At 42.1% G+C, this 19389-nt stretch overlaps 1 protein-coding gene and 1 long non-coding RNA gene across 6 annotated transcripts in view; one reads left to right on the top strand and one right to left on the bottom strand.

The window, feature by feature from the left end:
• Positions 1-10470, bottom strand: part of LOC117199005 (uncharacterized) — a 132369-nt gene extending 121899 nt beyond the window's left edge. Inside the window, exon 1 of one of the 2 annotated variants that reach the window (XR_004480182.2) lies at positions 9643-10470. This is a non-coding gene — a long non-coding RNA (uncharacterized LOC117199005). The remainder of the gene's footprint in view (positions 1-9642) is intronic. The other variant, XR_007470111.1, reaches the window with a different exon arrangement.
• The window catches only part of HMGXB4 (HMG-box containing 4), a 31642-nt gene continuing 22079 nt past the window's right edge, over positions 9827-19389 (top strand). For 2 of the 4 annotated variants that reach the window (XM_004286198.4, XM_033417319.2), the window contains exons 1-5: positions 9856-9925; positions 14684-14782; positions 15431-15579; positions 15832-15910; positions 16696-17651. In XM_004286198.4, the coding sequence (XP_004286246.1) occupies positions 14752-14782; positions 15431-15579; positions 15832-15910; positions 16696-17651 (1215 nt within the window). In that variant the 5' untranslated portion in view covers positions 9856-9925; positions 14684-14751. Of the gene's footprint in view, positions 9926-14683; positions 14783-15430; positions 15580-15831; positions 15911-16017; positions 16133-16695; positions 17652-19389 lie in introns of all 4 variants that reach the window. The other 2 variants (XM_033417320.2, XM_033417321.2) reach the window with 2 other exon arrangements.

The raw sequence follows: 19389 nt of genomic DNA on the forward strand, positions 1-19389 counted from the left end.
ACTGCAACTCTCTATCAGATTGTATAGGTTTTTACATGATGCTCTATTACAGCATAAAGGTTAAAGGGAGAAAAGAAGAAGGCAGAAAAATAACTACAGCTATCTCAGTTTGGTAACAAACTCACAACATAAAACGGGATCATTTAAGACAAAAGAAACATAAAAGGGTAAGAGGTAAAGGATAGAATACATAAAACTAAATGAAGATAAGATGCAAGCAACAGAAAAAGGACTACTTTATCTTTGAGGCATTTTATACAAGCCTCCGGGTAACCACAAAACATAAACATGGAGCATAGAAACGCCATATATTTAAAAAAAGGAAATTCAGAAAAATACAGAAAACCACCAAACCAAACTGGCAGCCAGAAATACAAGGAAAAGAAACAATAGACATATAGAGCAATCAGAAAACAGAAAATAAAATGGCAGTATCGGGACTTCCCTGGTGGCACAGTGGTTAAGAATCCCCCTGCCAATGCAGGGGACACAGGTTCAATTCCTGGTCCGGGAAGATCCCACATGCCACGGAGCAACTAAGCCCACGCACCACAACTACTGAAGCCTGTGCTCCTAGAGCCCGTGCTCCACAACAAAAGAAGCCACCACAATGAGAAGCCTGCACACCACAACAAAGACCCAACGCAGCCAAAAATAAAAATTAAATTAATTAATTTTTTAAAATGCAGTACCAAATCCTAATATATCCATAATCGCCTTAAATGTAAATGGATTGAATTCATCAATCAAAAGACACAGAGTGGGACTTCCCTGGTGGCCCAGTGGTTAAGAATCCATTTGCCAATGCTGGGGACATGGGTTCAACCCCTGGTCCAGGAAGATCCCACATGCGACGGAGCAACTAGGCCCATGCACCACAACTACTAAGCCTGCGCTCTAGAGCCCGCAAGCCACAACTAGTAAGCCCTCGCGCAACAACTACTGAGCTCATGCACCACAACTACTGAAGCCCACATGTGCTAGGTCCTGCATGCTGCAACTACTGAGCCTGTGTGTTGCAACTACTGAAGCCCACGAGCCTATAGCCTGTGCTCCACAACAAGAGAAGCCATCACAATGAGAAGCCCCTGCTTGCCACAACTAGAGAAAGCCCGTGCGCAGCAGTGAACACCCCAACGCAGCCAAAATAAATAAATAAAATTTTAAAAAGACACAGAGTGACTGGAGGGATTAAAAAACAAGACCCAGGGCTTCCCTGGTGGCGCAGTGGTTGGGAGTCCACCTGCCGATGCAGGGGACACGGGTTCGTGCCCCGGTCTGGGAAGATCCCACATGCCGCGGAGCGGCTGGGCCCGTGAGCCATGGCCGCTGAGCCTGCACATCCGGAGCCTGTGCTCCGCAATGGAAGAGGCCACAACAGTGAGAGGCCCGCGTACCGCAAAAAAAAAAAAAAACAAGACCCAACTATAAGCTGCCTCCAGGAAACATACCTCAGCTCTAAAGACGCACATAGGCTAAAAGTGACGGGATGGAAGCTAATACTTCAAGCCAAAAGAAAGTAGGTGTGGCCATCCTCATATCAGACACAATAGACTTCAAGCCAAAAAGGTAACAAGAGATAAAAATGGACAGTATATAATAACAAAGGGGACAATTCATCAAGAAGACATAATAGTGATTAATACCTATACACCAAACATAGGAGCACCAAAATATATAAAACAATTATTAACAGACCTGAAGGGGAAACTGTCAGCAACACAATAATAGTAGGAGACTTTAACACCCTGCTTACATCAGTAGATAGATCATCCAGATAGAAAATCAACAAGGAAATAGCGGCCTTAAATGAAACATTAGACCAGATGGATGTGATAGATTTGTACAGAATATTCCAACCAAATGCAACATACATATTCTGTCAAGTGCAAATGGAACTTTCTCAAGAATAGATCATATGCTGGGACACAAAACAAGTCTCAGTAAAGCTAAGAAGATTGAAATTAAAGACTGAAATTTAAGAAGGCTGAAATTGTATCAAGCATATTCTCCGATCACAATCGAATGAAACTAGAAGAAAACTGCAAAAATCACAAATATATGGAGACTGAACAACATGCTACTGAACAACTATTGGGTCAACGAAGAAATCAAAAAGTACCTGAAGACAAAGGAAAATGAAAATACAACATACCAAAATCTATGGGATACAGCAAAAATGGTACTAAGAGGGAAGTTTATAGTAATACAGGCCTACCTCAAGAAACAAAAATCTCAAATAAAGAATCTAACCTTACACCTAAAGGAACAGAAGGGACATATCTCAACATAATAAAAGCCGTATAAGACAAACCCACAGCTAACATCATACTCAATAGTGAAAATTGAAAGCTATCCCTCTAAAATCAGTAACAAGACAAGGATGCCCACTCTCATCACTCTTATTCAACATAGCATTAGAAGTCCTAGCAAGAGCAATTAGGCAAGAAAAAGAAATAAAATGCATCCAAATTGGAAAGGAAGAAGTAAAACTGTCATTATTTGCAGATGACATGATTTTTATATATAGAAAACCATACAGATTCCATCAAAATACTATTAGAAATAAACGAATACAGTGAAGTTGCAGGATACAAAATCAATATACAAAAATCTGTTGCATTTCTATACACTAACAATGAGCTAGCAGAAATAGAAATTAAGAAAATAATCTCATTTACAATTGCAATAAAGAAGAATAAAACACCTAGGAATAAATTTAACCAAGGAGATGAAAGACTTGTACATTGGAAACTACAGTAAGTCCCCTACATACAAACGAGTTCCGTTCTGAGAGTACGTTTTTAAGTCCAATTTGTTCAAAGTTAGCCTAGGTACCCAACTAACACAATTGGCTATATAGTACTGCACTGTAATGGGTTTATAATACTTTTCACACAAATAATACATAAAAAAACACACCTTGAAAAGTACAGCAGTACCAGCTACATCGCTGCTGCTTTTACACTTGCTTCCAGACATGCTGTGCTTGAAATAAAGATACTGTACTACTGTACTCTACACAGTACTGTAAAGTACACAAAAGCGCAACCACTTGTAGAGGATGCATGCACATGACAATGTATGACAGACGTGTGAACTAACTTACATGACTGGACATGTGACACACATTCATATCTTTGAAAGTTCGAAACTTGAAGGTTTGTATGTAGGAGACTTACTGTATAAGACATTGTTAAAAGAAACTGAAGACACAAATAAATGGAAAGATATTCTGTGCTCATGGAATGGAAGAATTAATGTTGTCAAAATGTCCTTATTATCTAAAGCAATCTACAGATTCAATGCAATCCCTATCAAAATCCCAAGGACAGTTTTCACAGAAAAAGAACAAAAGATATATAGTTTATATGGAACCACAAAAGACCCCAAATAGCCAAATTATTCTTGAGGAAAAAAAGAACAAAACTGGAGGTATCACACTCCCCGATTGCAGACTATATTACAAACACATAGTAATTAAAACTGCATGGTATTGCAAGACAAATAGATGTATAGATCAATGGAAAAGAACTGAGAGCCCAGAAATAAACCCACACATATATGGACAATTAATTTACAGCAAAGGAGCAAAGAACATACAATGGAGAAAGGATAGTCTCTTCAATAAATGGTACTGGGGGACTTCCCTGGTGGTGCAGTGGTTAAGAATCCACCTGCCAATGCAGGGGACACAGGTTCGATCCCTGGTCCAGGAAGATCCCACATGCCATGGAGCAACTAAGCCCGTGTGCCACAGCTAATGAGCCTGTGTGCCACAACTACTGAAGCCCACATGTCTAGAGCCCATGCTCTGCAACAAGAGAAGTCACCGCAATGAGAAGCCCACGCACCACAACAAAGAGTAGCACCTGCTCACCACAACTAGAGAAAGCTCACAAGCAGCAACAAAGACCCAATGCAGGCAAAAATAAATAAATAAATAAACAAATAAATAAATGGTGCTGGGAAAACTGGACGGCCACGTGCAAAAAAATGAAAATAGACCACTATCTCACACCATACACAAATTATTTCAAAATGGGTTAAAGACTTGAATATAAGACCTGAAACCATAAATCTCTGAGAAGAAAACATAGGCAGTATGCTCTTTGACATTGGTCTCAGCAGTATCTTCTAGATATGTCTCCTCAGGCAAGGAAAACAAAAGCAAAAATAAACAACTGAGATTACATCAAACTAAAAAGCTTCTGTACAGCAAAGGAAACCATCAATAAAATGAAAAGACAACCAACCAAATGGGAGAAGATATTTGCAAATGATATATCCAATAAGAGGCTAATATCTCAAATATATAAAGAACTCATACAACTCAACAGCAACAAAAAAAAAACAAAAAAAAAAATACAACCCAGTTTAAAAGTGGGCAGAGAAGCTGAATAGGCATCTTTCCAAAGAAGACATACAGACTGCCAACATGTACATTAAAAGATGTTCAACATCACTAATCATCAGAGAAATGAAAGTCAAAACCACAGTGAGGGACTTCCCTGGTGGCTCAGTGGTTGAGAATTTGCCTGCCAATGCAGGGGACACGGGTTCGAGCCCTGGTCTGGGAAGATCCCACATGCTGCAGAGCAACTAGGCCCATGAGCCACAACTACTGAGCCTGCGCGTCTGGAGCCTGTGCTCCACAACAAGAGAGGCCGCGACAGTGAGAGGCCCGTGCACCGCGATGAAGAGTGGCCCCCGCTCACCACAACTAGAGAAAGCCCTCGCACAGAAACAAAGACCCAACACACCCAAAAATAAATTAATTAATTAATTATAAAAAAAAAACCCCACAGTGAGATAATCACCTCACACCTGTTTGGATGGCTGTTATCAAAAAGGCAAGAAATAACAAGTGTTGGCAAGGACGTGGAGAAAAGGGAACCCTCTTACACTGTTGGTGGGATATAAATTGGTACAGCCACTATGGAGAACAGTATGGAGGTTCCTTAAAAAATTAGGAATAGAACTACCATATGATCCAGCAATCCCACTTCTGGGTATTTATGCAAAGAATACAAAAACACTAATCCAAAAAGATATCTACACCCCCATGTTCATCATGGCATTATTTACAATAGCCAAGATAATGGAAACAACCAAAGTGCCCATCAACAGATGAATGGATAAAGAAGATGTGGCATATATATACACAATAGAATAATACACAGCCATAAAAAATATGAAGTCTTGTCATTTGGGACAACACACGCATGAACCTTGAGGGTATTACACTAAGTGAAAAAGCCAGACTGAGAAAGACAAATACCATGATTTCACTCATACAGGAATATAAAAAACTAATAAACAAACAAAAACAAAACAAATGAGCAAACCAAGCCAAACAAAAACAAACACATAGATACAGGGAACAGAGTCGTGGTTACCAAAGAGGAAGGGGTGGGGGGAGGGTGAAATGAATAAAGTGGATCAACTGTATTGTGATGAATGGAAAATAAATTTTTGGTGGTGAGCATGTTGTAGGGTATACAGAAGTAGAAATATGAATGCTGTACACATCAAACTTATATAATGTTATAAATCAACGTTACTTCATTTTTAAATAAATTTTTTAAAAACTAAAAAAAAAAAAAAAGAGGAATATCTCAAACTGATAATTGAAGCTTCCACCTAATGATCCTAGAAAGGAAGAAAAAATTAAGCCCAAAGCAACAGAAAGAAGGAAATAATAAAGTTAAGGGCAGAAACCAACAAAATTGAAAACAGGAAAACAACAGAAAAAATCAATGAGACAAAAATCAATAAATTTACAGAGAGAGAGCACAAGCGGGTAGAGAGGGAGAGAAAGAGAACAGAGATTACCATTATCAGGACTGAAACAGGAGATATCACTGCAGACACCAAAACAATAATAAGGAAATACTACGAACAACTCTATATACAGTTGTAGGTTCGTGACTCTTCTGTTTTTGACAAATAAAAAATTTTATAATTTAAGGTGTACAACATGTTTTGGTACATGTATACATTGTGAAATGATCAAACTAATTAATATATCCATCACCTCCCATAGTTATCATTTGTATGTATGTGCAGTGAGTATACTTGAAATCTACTTTGTTAGCAAATTTCAAGTACACAATTATTAACTATAGTCACCATTCTGTACACTAGGTCTCCAGAATTTATTCATCTTACAACTGAAAGTTTATACCCTTTGATCAAAACCTTCCCTTTTCCCATACCCCACAGCCTCTGGCAAACACCACTGTTCTCTCTTTTTCTGTAAGTTTGGCTTTTTCAGATTCCACATATAAGTGACATCATACAGTATTTGTCTTTCTCTGTCTGACATTTCATTTAGTATAATATCCTTAAGGTCCATCCATGCTGTCACAAATGACAGAATTTCCTTCCTTCTCATGGCTGAATAATATTCCATTGTATACATGTACCACAACTTCTTTATCCACTCACCCATTGATGGACACTTAGGTTGTCTCTATGTCTTGGCTATTATGAATAATGTTGCAATGAGCATGGCAGTACAACTATCTCTTCGATATCCTTTTTCACTTTTTTGGATAAATACCCAGAAGAGAGATTCCTGGATCATATATGGTAGTTCTATTTTTAATTTTTTTAAGAAACTTCATACTGTTTTCCACCATGACTCTACTAATTTACATTTCCACCAACCGTGCACAAGGGTTCCCTTTTCTCTACATCCTCACCAACACTTGTTATTTCTTGTCATTTTGATGATGCCATTCTAACAGAATACGGTTTCTCATTGTGGTTTTGATTTCCATTTCCATAATAAGTACTGATGTTGAGCACCTTTTCGGGTACCCTTTGGCCATCTGTATGTCTTCTTTAGGAAAATGTCTATGCAGTTCCTCTGCCTAGTTTTTAATTGGATTGTTTGGGTTTTTGCTATTGAGTTGCATGGGCTCTTTATATATTTTGGATATTAACCCCTTATCACATATATGATTTGCAAATATTTTCACCCATTCCATTGATTGCCTTTTCATTTTGTTGATTATTTCTTTTTCTGTGCAGAGACTTTCTCACTTCATGTAGTCCCACTTACCAATTCTTCCTTTTGTTGTTTGTGCTTTTGGTGTCCTATCCAAAACACCGTTGCCTCGTTAGGTGGTTTTAATTAGGTCCCATCACTCCCAGAAGTCACTCCCAAAAGGGCCCTGACTAATGTACAACCCATCACTGCATCGACCGTCAGGCCTAGCACAAAGAAGCCGATTAAAACCCTGCTGAAAAGGGCAAAGCACAGAAAAATGGTCTGAAGAAGAAAATGTCCAAATGAAGCACAACTTGTTGGGCCACCACCTGCTACTGCCATGCACTGGACAGTTTTACTTGGGTCAGGTGGACCGAGAACAGCACCAGCCCCAGGGAGTGCCCAGTCTTCACATATCTTAAATGCCATCCTCCACTCATCATGGGACAAGGCATTATCACTCACAAAGCCTACATGACCAACTCAGGCTACCAGGCAGGTCCTCCTTTCTCTCTCTCCAGGTTTCAGAAACAAAAGAACCATGATAGGATATTCAATAGAGAATCTTTTTCCATCAGCATCCATTCCAGGATCTATGACCTCCGGGCTCCCACACTGACCTACTTCTGGATGAGATGGCCTCCAGTGTACAACTCATCAGAGAAGCTTCTCCCGATCACTGTTTTAAATAACAATCCTTACCACCTCCACCCCATCCTGGTATCCCTTCCAGGTACTTTTCTCTACCTTTAAGCATCATCTAACATGGTACCTATTTTTTTATGTTCTGCCCTCCAAGCCAACTAGAATGTAAGCTCTAAGGGGTCAAAGACTCTCAGCTTTGTTCCCTGTTCTATGCCCAACATCTAGGGCAGTGCCTGACGCATGCTGTGTTTTCAATAAATATTCATTGAATGAATGAATGAATGCACATGCAGTGATGTAAGACTAAGAGCAAGTTAACAGAGAGAACAGACAGAGGAGCGATCCAACTTCCAGTCTTCAGGAGGTGACGATGAGCAATAACTTGATATGCCCATCCTCAGGTGAGATAAAAGAAGGAATGGGACAAATGGGACTCATGAGGCATTCAGGTCCAAGCTAGTAGTACAGTTAGGCAAACAGCTATGGTTTTTGCCTACCTAGCACCCATTTACCCTTCTGACAATAATGTCTGACTTCCCTTTAGGTTCTGCCTGACCTACTTTTGGGGTGAGGATGTGACCTAATTTAGCCAATCAGCATACCCCACACCTTTGCTCATACCAGTTGCTTTCTGTTTGGACACATGATCCAATTCAGGAAAGAAGAGTCAATCCCATGATATCTACCAAAACAAATGGGAAAAAGAAACTTCCTCTCCAAGGACATTGCTAGCAATTAAGACGATAAAGCCTGGAGCTGTCGCAGTCACCACCTGGAGTCTAAGAATAAAGCCAACTCAGAAGAAAGCACCAAAGAGAGATGTCAAGAGACAAACTTGAGTCCCTCCCTGGATCCAACCACACCTGAAGGTACTGGGCATTTCAATAATGCCAGCCAATAAATTCTCCTTTTCTGGTAAACTATTTTAAATTGGGTTTCTGTCACATACAACTAAGAACATCCTGACCAGTACTAAAGAACAAGAGGGAAATACATTCTTGAGGTTCTTAAATACCTAGCTGAGAAGCCTAATGTCAGGCAAGGTGTTCCAGAAGGGCCATCCCATACCTTTTGGTGAAACTCATTGCCAGTCTTTTTGGTGAGCAGGATAGGGGCTGAGGAGAAGGTCATGATGCTAGTTTTTTATTATTTGTGTTTACCTTTTGGGAATTTATTCAACACTGTCTCAAGAGAGCATAATATGGTGAAAACATCACTGAACCAAGAGTCAGTTCTGGAATGGAAAGCCCACTAGTTAAGACGTTCTTAATCTTTGATGGGGTCAAAACCCCAGAAAAGTACACATGTGCACAAACACATAATTTTGCGTAGAGTCTCATGGGTTTCACAACTCGAGAAGCCATTCTATATCTGTAACCTCTCTGCTCTACAGAAACTAGGACACTAGCTTCTGCTTGGACTCCTCTGGTGACAGGGAGCTCACTACCTTAAAAAGTAGCCCAACGTAATTGAACTGCTCTGGAAAAATTAATTCGTCTTCATATTGAACCAAGATCTGCACACTGTAACTTCTACCCATTGGCCTAAATTTTCCAGAGCAAAACAGAAAAAAAAATTTCTCTCCTGTGTGTAGCATCTCTTCATTTCTCTGAAGACTGTTTCTAACTTTTAAATGCAAATAATTTATGGGGAGAAATGCAGATGATGTGCCATGCAAATTATTTTACAGTGCATTGTTATACAGATATACTCTGCCACCTCACCCTAAATATGCCGAACACCCAAATGTAGACGCTAAATTCCAGACAGGCACCACTGCTATTAATCTGCATGGTCTAGGTTTTGCAAAGACAGGAATTACTGTATAAAAATATCTTGAAGGAAATAGCAAAGTTTTTTGGAAAGAGCACTTCACTGAGACTCAGAAGACTTGGGAGTAGTATCTATCTCCCATTCCAACTACCTGTGTATCCTTGGGCAAATCATTTAACCCCTCCCTCTGGGCCTGTTTCTCACCTATAAAATGTGACAAAACCTACCTCACAGGGATGCAGTGAGAATCAAATGCTATCGTGTTCGTAAAACTTCTAGCCCAAGCCCGGCACAGAGCAAATTCTCACCACAGGACATCTCCGGAGCTCAGCAAGCTCAGCGTCTCATTCGATGCGCTCGGCACTCTTGCACCAACGGGATTCCCCTTCCCAAGCGGAGTCTGCGCTCTGGGCTCGACTGAGGCTCCCTGGCCGCTCGCGCTTTTCTCTCCTTCTCCAAGATGGCGGCGGTCGGCGGCGCTGAGGCGGGATCCGAGCGAGCCTAGTGAAGGTAGCGGCGAGCGGAGCCCCCACGAGGCCGAGCTGGGCCCCCACCCCCAGGCGGCAGTGGCCCCGCCCCGCCACCACCCGCCGCCTCGGGCCGCGACACCGCCCTGAGGGCGCCCGGGGCCCGTCGCGGCCTAGCCCAGGGGCTGAGCCGGGGACTGGAGTAGCGGCCGCAGTCCGCCCCCGGGAAGGGGCTGGAGCGGGTCGAAGGAGGAAGGCGGGCGGGAGCTGTTCAAATGGGGAAGGCGGGAAAGTGCGGGCCGGGAGGGGGCGTGCGGCCGCCCCGGGGGCCCGCGGGCCGAGGCCGCCCCTCCCCCTGCCCGTCAGTCTCCGCCCTCGGGGGCGCCGGGAGCCACCGGGACGCGGGAACCCGAGTGGGGCCGCCTGGCTCAGGACCCGGGACGCAGGGTCCCTGGGCTGTCAAGGGGCGAGGGGGCCGGGTGATGGGAGGGCCGGGGCCGCGGCTGGCAGGAGAGGATGCAAGGAGCTTTCCTCTTTTCCTCTTCGCACCTTCGCACAGCTTTATTGAACTAGCTGTTGCTGCAGAACTGCCGGGAGAATCCTGTTGGTTTGCCGTGGGGACCACAAAGACGGTGGTCCTTGGGGCTCTTTGTAGCAATAACCCGGTGTGGTGTGTACTCTTTGCGTGCGACCCAGTTTGAACATACCTTCCGAGTGGGTTTTTCTCCATCCAGGCCCATTTCCCCCCAAAGCTGGTACTTGTAGATTTCACTTTATTTTCTGTCGGGCAGAAGAGAACCATTTATCTCCCTGCCTCCTGATGGCTGACTATATTCCCCCATAGCAGAATAAATAAAAAAACTGAATCCAAACTAGAGCCCGTTGATTGGACAAGGCTTGTCAAAATTTGTACCGCTGGATTTTTGGGAATGTGTGTTGTCAGCCGCTCTGTGAGGTCGTCGTGGTTCCGCTCAATTGCACTACAGTGAGGGTTCAGTCCCCATCCCAGGCTGTCGGGATCTCTGCAGTTCCCAGAGCTGGCAGGGGCTGTGAGTGCTGCATAGGTAGGTTCGTGGAGAAGGGAGTGGCAAGAATTCGGAGTCGCTGGGTTCTGAGATTGGAGGCGATCTCGACGAAAATGAGAAGACATCCCCTGCTCCTATCCTAGAAGTAACAACAACGACAACAATTCAGAAACTGGCAACAGCTGGATGTGCATCTTCCTTTTCCTGCCCTGGCAATTTGAGTTCCTGAAAGAAGTGCTGGAAGAAGAGAACACGGAATCTTGAGCAAGGCTGTCCTCCTGGACTGGACCTGGGTCTCAGGATTTTGCTTACCGCCCCGTTTCCGAGGTTTACTTTGTCTTTTTCAATACACACTTACATTTTGGGATGAAGAGGCTTGTTAGTGATTGCTGGGGCTCAGATGACCTCAAAAAATCACCTTCTGAAACTTTTTTTTTTTCAGTATTTGTAATTTGGACCTTCAAAATAACAAAGTACTGTGTCTGGTGATTTTCAGTTTTTCCCTGATTCCTTTGATAATTCTAAAAGCAAAGCCTGAACATCACGCATGTACTTACCTACAAGTGGAAGAGCAGCTCTGCCTCCTTTTTCATCTCCTGAAGAAAAGTCCCACGAGAGCCATTTGATAAGTTGCACCTTTCAAAAGTACACATTTTTTATGATGGCATATTTCTTACTTCCATAAACAGCTTTAACTAATGAACTTTTACTTCTGTTGTCATTTTTTAGCCCATTGAGAGGAACATAATTGTAAAATTATCCCTGCCTCTTGAAGTTGACAACATTGGATTCTGTAAACTCCAAAATTTGTGGAATTCGGGAGAATGAGCTTTAACACCTATTTTACACTTGCCAACATTTAATGTAATTATGGCTTCTGTTTTCTAATGTGAATATCAAACCTAATATTTTTCATTTTCATTAATCCTGACAATCTGCTGCCTAACCCTGGACTCTGCATTTATCGTGGATAATATTCAAGACCTGGAAAGAATATCACAGGAGTCGTCTGATCTTATATAAATGTTGCCCTAACTCTGCCTTTCTTCCACACTGTTGCTTGAGACTTCTTTATCTGGTTTCATCTTTCTTCTATGAGTCAGCAACCAAAACTAACCTCTGGGCTGCAATAATATCCTGCTTTTAAAGAACCCAGAAGTTCAGGGTCTATCAGTCTGCCCAGGCTGTGAGTGAGATAGTCCATTGTGTCTAAACTTAGTTTTTTAAGCTCTTGGCTGTCCCAGTTCTTTATTGAATTAGACTTGCCTTCAGGCCCTGTTCATTTTTTACTATCGGTTATTTAATCTTGTAGTTATAAAGTGCTCTTCCATGTCTTTGTAAAAATTGAATAGTAGCGGGCCTAATTCTAATACATAATGCTGACAGCCAGCACATGTTTTCTGTGCAGCCCTGTGCCTCTGAGGATCAGCTCCTAATTTTCTGTTCCCTTTTACAATTATTTCATCCACTGGCTGTTTTTCAAAGCAGTCAGTTATGAGACCATGAGCACTTTTTCACAGTCAAGTGACATCGTTGTTTTCTTTCTCATACTGTCTTCAGAGGTACTTAACTCCTATTCTGACTGTTCGTTGTTCAGCTCTGTTTTATGTTAGTTTTGATGTTACCAAAGGGAAGGCCTGGTTATAAGTCTCAGGACCTGCCTTTGCGTCATACAGAAGAGCATTTTGTTGTTGACAACAGATTGGTGGACACACTGATGATGTTGAATATTTAAGATTTTTTGCCCATTATTTCTCAAACGTTCTTTGCCAAACTCCATTTATCATGAAAAACATTTAAGCTGAGGTCTCAAATGTGGTATTTCTTGGCATTATCGGCCTATGAAGATTAATGGGATCCATATACTCTTCTAATAAGCTCACTACTTTAGTGCCAGTGAGTGGATGTACTATTTTTAAGTGAATGGATATAATTCCCTATGATGATCCCCTCCCCTAACCCCTTGTGGAGTTACACCACTTGGGTGGACAGGGGATGACAGTAATTTCTATTTGAGAAAGTTTAATGCCTAATGCTGGAACATGAAAAACTGGCTATATTAAGTATCTTGCCTCCTCGTAGTTTCTACATGAGACCTGACCTCATATCACCTTCATTTCCTGTGAAAAGCCCTTTGAGTAAATAGTTCTCCAATTACCTGTAAAATAACCCAGTTCATTTCTTCACTCTTACCTTGACCAAGTTCATTCATTCCACTTCTTAGGGAAGTGGAGAAATGCTTTTTTATGTTTCTGAATCTGACTTGTAAATCATTCTTGGTAATACTTCTCTTTCTGTTTTCAACTTAGGCATTATCTGTGCATTGTATCTTATCTGACTTGTGCAAATAGGCCTTTTTCTTTTGGTTTATTTTAAATGTAACTCTTATGAAATTTTCCCTTGTTAATTCATCTTTTCTTTCCCACAAGTTACATACTTCACTATTACCCATACCTTCCTGAAGGGACTGGCAATGTCTCATTGAAGTGTCCTTCAGCATTTCTAAACCCCACTATAGTGGTGAAGGTAAAATAAAATTTAAGTAAATAACCAGTCAGATCAACTTTTAAGCATTTCACTAACTGAATGAGGACATTTTCAATATATTTAGTATATAATTTTTAAATTTCCTGAAAAAACTTTTCCTGCGGGAATTGTGACATTGCCTGTCCTAAAATTATTTGAAGAACTTTACCTTCGAGTGCAGTTCATGGCTTGTCATCTTCAAAGTCAAAATGGACGTATAAACTTGAATGCCAAAAAAGGAATTTTAGGGCCTCCCTGGTGGCGCAGTGGTTGAGAGTCTGCCTGCCGATGCAGGGGACACGGGTTCGTGCCCCGGTCCGGGAAGATTCCACATGCCGCGGAGCGGCTGGGCCCGTGAGCCATGGCCGCTGAGCCTGCGCGTCCGGAGCCTGTGCTCCACAACACCACAACAGGAGAGGCCACAACAGTGAGAGGCCCGCATACCGCAAAAAAAAAAAAAATTTTAACAAATTTAAGACAATATTTAGAACATTTAAATTTTTGTAGTTCTTCAAATCAGTGAAAATCTTAATAATGATGAAAATTTCATCACCAGTGTACAGATGACAATTCCTCCTTATTTTCACCTATAGCCTTTAAGAAAGGCTTGATAGAGTTGAAAGCTGTTCTGTGGGCAACTAATATAAGAAGTGTGCCTACTTTTACACTTCTCTGATTTTGAGCAAATTCAGAGAGCCCAACAAAATGCATACCAAAAAAGTATGCTCTCAAGATCTTTAATATCACTATCATGTTCTCATCAGTTCTGTTTAAATTGCAATACAATAGATTTTAGCCTTTCACCGATTCAAATGGTAGGATTTTGTGGTCTTGAATGCATGGTATAACCTGTCTTCCTCTGCATCCTGCTTTATCTGTGCATTTTGTAACCGTGATTGAACCTATCCCTCTGACTTAATGTCGGTTTTCACCCTGTCTCAGTGTTGTCAGACCTGTTGGCATGTCAGAAGTTCTCATTAATCTTGAAGTATTTTTTTATATAGGAGGTGTTTTATATACTTCCCCAAACAACAGCTTTAATTCATGAATCAAATCAAATTAAGCCTAATGCACTTCCTACAGCTTCATCCCTAGTGTATTTACAAACAGAAAGAGGAGGTGACAAGACACTCCTTTATTCCTTGCTGCCCTTCCAGGCTGCCCTTGGATCACTACGCATTTCCATCTGGAAGGTTGCTTCTCCACAGTGATTTCGCATTACAGGAGGGTTTTCCTTCTTTGTTTCTCAGACCTGGTCCTGTAGACGGGAAGGAGCCTGGACACAGGGACCCATTCTCAAAGGCCCGGCAGGACCGCCATGGCTTATGATGACTCCGTGAAGAAAGAAGGTATGACCCCTTAACCTGAGAAGCATTCCAAAGGGGGTGTCCTCTTCAATCCTTGCAGCCCATGGACATAGAGACCAGGACTGGCCATCACAGCCTGGACTCCCAAGTGATGATCCAGAGCACTAGTAAAACTCCACGTCATCCCCAGACTGGGCCCATGGAAACGAAAACCAGGACAGGGTTCCAACACAAGAGTCCGAACCATAAGTCTCTGTAGTTTATTGGGGTGATCCCCTGCAGCACTCGTGGTCCTTGCCAGCTCCAGTGTGCAGGAGTCTGAGGATAGGAGTCACACAGTGGACACCCACAGAGCAGCACAGCACACGAATCCTTATTCTTTTCAGCCTTACCTCTGCAAGTCTGTGTCCACCTGCCAAATCACAACTAAGAAACCATGTCTAAGGATGCACCTTGGGCCTTTGCATAGCGTGGAAGCATTGTTTCTTCATGTTTGATTCCTGTATTTGCAGCCAAGTCATCAAGACATATTCTTGTCCCCTTGGATCTAGCCCTGTGTTCCAGTGGACTTACCAAATAACATGATTCTAATTTGGAAGTGAAGGGACTATTGCATTTCATATGTGGCGATATGGTTGTGACTTACTTGACTTTCTCATTTCCTTTCCCAAATGAACCTGTGCTTCTCAGATTGCTTTGATGGTGATCACAGCTTTGAGGACATAGGGCTAGCTGCTGGCCGAAGCCAACGAGAAAAGAAACGTTCTTACAAAGATTTTTTAAGGGAAGAGGAAGAAATCGCTGCTCAGGTCAGGAATTCTTCCAAGAAGAAGTTGAAGGTAAATTCTAAACATTTGAATTAGGAAAGTTTTAAACTGTTTCGTATCATGTTTCCTAGTATTTGAAGAAAGAGGTTTCTTTGAAAAACATTTAAAAAGAAAAATAAACATCATTCACATCTATTTTCACTATTTCCTGTGTTTTACTTTATTTTCCAAAGTCAGAAATCATCAGAAAACAACATTGGTTCCAAACTGCCTTTGCCTCATCATCTTATCCATTGCTCAATTCTTCTTCCTCTTCAATTCTAGGATAGTGAACTTTACTTCTTGGGGACGGACACGCACAAGAAAAAGAGGAAGCACTCCTCTGATGATTACTACTATGGAGGTAAGGATGGGAAGGGGCAACAGGCGGGAGAAACACATCACTGGTTCTTGGAGTCGGGGTAGGGGAAAGGGATCCAGATGTTGCTGACTCAGTGGCCTATTTAACAGGACAGTGGTTCTTGTTCTGAGTGCCGATAAACCAGTGTGAAGGAGGAGAGAGGTGGAGGGCTGGTATTTTGGAGGATTCAGCATAGAAGAACAGTCTTCATTTGTGATACACCAGGTACCAGGTTCCTTCTCCCCTCAATCATCCACTTATCTTGTGCCCATTGCTGTCTAGCATCCCTTTTGCCATATGTAGTCCTGGGCCCTCTGGCCTGCACCTGTGGGTTACTTCTCAATCCAGCGCGTATCCACTCACAAGACCAGTTTTTCTTAGCTATATTGTGCACATAGCTGACAAGACTAACTCTTTCCTAGAATGGATTTGTCCTGAACACAGGAACAAATGATGCTTTGTCTTCAGTGTAATCTAAATTGTAACTACTCGTAATCCTGCAGCTATGGTCCATTCTTCTGGGTATGCTCTCTTTGGTTGCTTGTGAAGACTCAGTGAAGAAAAACAACTTGAGTGGCAAGAGCTGTCTCCAGGGTCAGAGGCAGAATCTACCAAGCCAAGAAGCACATGAGCATCATCTCTGAATGTTTGGAATCAGTTGAAGGGCCTCCCCTCCAATCATTCCTGTTAGCCTCTTCCTCATCTTAGTTGGGTGTTTTTGGTGAGAGAGGAAACTTGCTGGAAGTTGCTTTGTCAAATGGACAATTACTTCTCTTTATTATTTCTAGATATTTCGTCTTTGGAGTCGTCACAGAAGAAAAAGAAAAAGTCTAGCCCGCAATCTACTGATACAGCTATGGACCTGTTGAAAGCGATCACTTCCCCTCTGGCAACAGGCACCAAGCCTTCCAAAAAGACAGGAGAAAAGTCCTCCAGTTCTTCAAGCCATTCAGAGAGTAAAAAGGAACACCACAGGAAGAAAGTCAGCGGAAGCAGTGGGGAGCTGTCCCTGGAGGATGGTGGTTCCCACAAATCCAAAAAAATGAAACCACTGTATGTGAACACAGAGACGCTGACCCTTCGTGAGCCTGATGGGTTAAAGATGAAACTTATTCTCTCACCAAAGGAGAAGGGAAGCAGCTCAGTTGATGAGGAGTCTTTTCAGTACCCCTCTCAACAAGCGACTGTGAAAAAATCCTCTAAGAAGTCAGCTCGGGATGAGCAAGGTGCTTTACTCCTAGGACATGAGTTACAGAGCTTTCTGAAAACAGCCCGGAAGAAGCACAAGTCATCCTCAGACTCACGTTCGTCTCCTGGCCCTGAAGGCTGTGGGTCTGATGCCTCCCAGTTCCCAGAATCCCACAGTGCTAACCTTGATCTTTCAGGGCTTGAACCTATTCTAGTAGAATCAGACTCCTCCTCTGGCGGGGAGCTAGAGGCAGGGGAGTTAGTGATCGATGATTCTTACCGGGAAATCAAGAAGAAAAAGAAGTCAAAGAAGAGCAAGAAGAAGAAGGACAAGGAGAAGCATAAAGAGAGGCGACACTCCAAGTCCAAGAGAAGTTCGGGACTTCCCGCTGCAGCAGTGGGAGAGGTCCCAGCGCCGCCCGGCCCTCCGCCCAGCATCCCGTACACTGGAGCAGCCGCCCCTCCCCCACCGCTTCCTGGCCTCCACACAGATGGGCACAGTGAGAAAAAAAAGAAGAGAGAGGAGAAGGACAAAGAGAGGGACAGAGGAGAAAAGGTAAGGCATTTTTTAAAGTATGATGCAGGGTAGGAGGTGAAACAGGTTTTTCCTTGACAGTAGTAAGTGGACTTGGAATTAAGCAGATGAACCGCTGGGAATGTAGCAAGGTAAACCTGCTGGAATGATATAAAGTAGAAAATATTACCAATGGTATAAAATAGGAGCGACCTTAATTATTCATGGGTTTTCTTAATAGAGTTGTTCTCCCACCGTGCCAAGCATAGGTTTAGAAATACAGAGGCTTATTCTAACTGGCCCTTAAAATTCACAGAAGGAGCCAAACCCAATTTCTTTCACTCAGCAGCGCTGTCTGGCTGAGGCAGTTGAGAGAGATAAAAACGTATTCATTCTGTGAGTTCATTGTGAAAAATAGATTTTCAAAATTAGAATGATGACCGATTAACAAAATAAGCTAACGGCTTCCCACGAACTGGTGTTGGCTACTTTCTGGTATTCTTTTTAGTGTCCAACGTGTGTGCTCTCACCATTTGAATGCTTCCTGTGTGCCAAGCCCAGTGCTACCATAGGAGTTAAGAGGTGGAAAGAGGGGCAGGAGGACACAGCTCTTGACCTCAGTGAGCTCACTGTTGTTGAGGAGACGGGAATGAGAGATCAGCCGCCTTGGTTTGATTTCTTTCTCACAACTCAAGAAATTTTCTAGCAGTTGTACTACAGTACAGGGGCTGATGACTGTGTCATTACAGGTTTCCTTTAAAAGGTAAACTTTTTCCCCAGATTACCAAAGTAATATATTATTTTTCTAGAAATTTAGAAATTCAGAATAGTAGAAAGAAAAAAAATAATAGTTTTGCCACCTAAGGACAACCATTTTCTTCCTTTGCTCTGCAAAGTTAAATGTCAGGTAAAACCTGAAAGAAAGGCAGCTAAGAAAGAGAAGAGCAAATATATTAAGAATATGGGATTGGCGATTTCATTTCAGTCTATAATTGAGTCACAAGTGATTTTCTCCACTAGTAGGAGTGCCTTTTAAGCAAGTATACAGATCAGAAAGAAAAAGCTGCATCTTGTTTTTTTTTAACTGTACCTTCTGAGCTAAGAATCAGTGTGAGCATCAAGAACTGAACAGTCCAATACTAGGGTGGGTTTTATTCATTGTTTATTCCAAAATTGTTTCATGAAATAGTACATATCCTGTGTAAGAGTCTGTTTATTCCAAGAATTTCCATTCTAGTGATACATGATAATGCCGTAAACTAATCTTACAGTGCTAAATGGGAGGAGGGCAGGGTGGTCAGAGAAAGCTCTAAAGAAGAAAAAGATTGTCAGCAGAAGGGAACACATGGAGGCAGAGAGAGGTTTAGGAAGCAACATAGCAAAACAGCTGAACTCTAGTCCTATGTTTCCAACTGTCTGATAAATATTTCTTCCTGGGTGCCTTGGCTACCTCAGAGCCATGTGTCACTAATGGAGCTCATCATCCAGACCCTTAAACATGCATCTCCTCCTCCATCTCCTTCTGGAGTCCACATGTCCTACCAGTCAATCCAAACTAAAAACTATATGCTGATTATTTTTCTCAGTACTTCATTATGAAATTTTTCAAACAGAAAGTATTGAAAGAATTGTACATATGCCACCCATTGAGATTCTTCAGTTAACATTTTGCTGTTTGCTTTATCATCCATCCGTCCATCCATCAATCCATCTTATCTTTGTTAATGTATCTTAAAGTAAGTTGTAAGTGTCACATACACATCCCTAAACACTTCAGCTT

The sequence above is a fragment of the Orcinus orca genome, chromosome 11, assembly GCF_937001465.1.
Source record: "Orcinus orca chromosome 11, mOrcOrc1.1, whole genome shotgun sequence".
NCBI lineage: Eukaryota > Metazoa > Chordata > Mammalia > Artiodactyla > Delphinidae > Orcinus > Orcinus orca.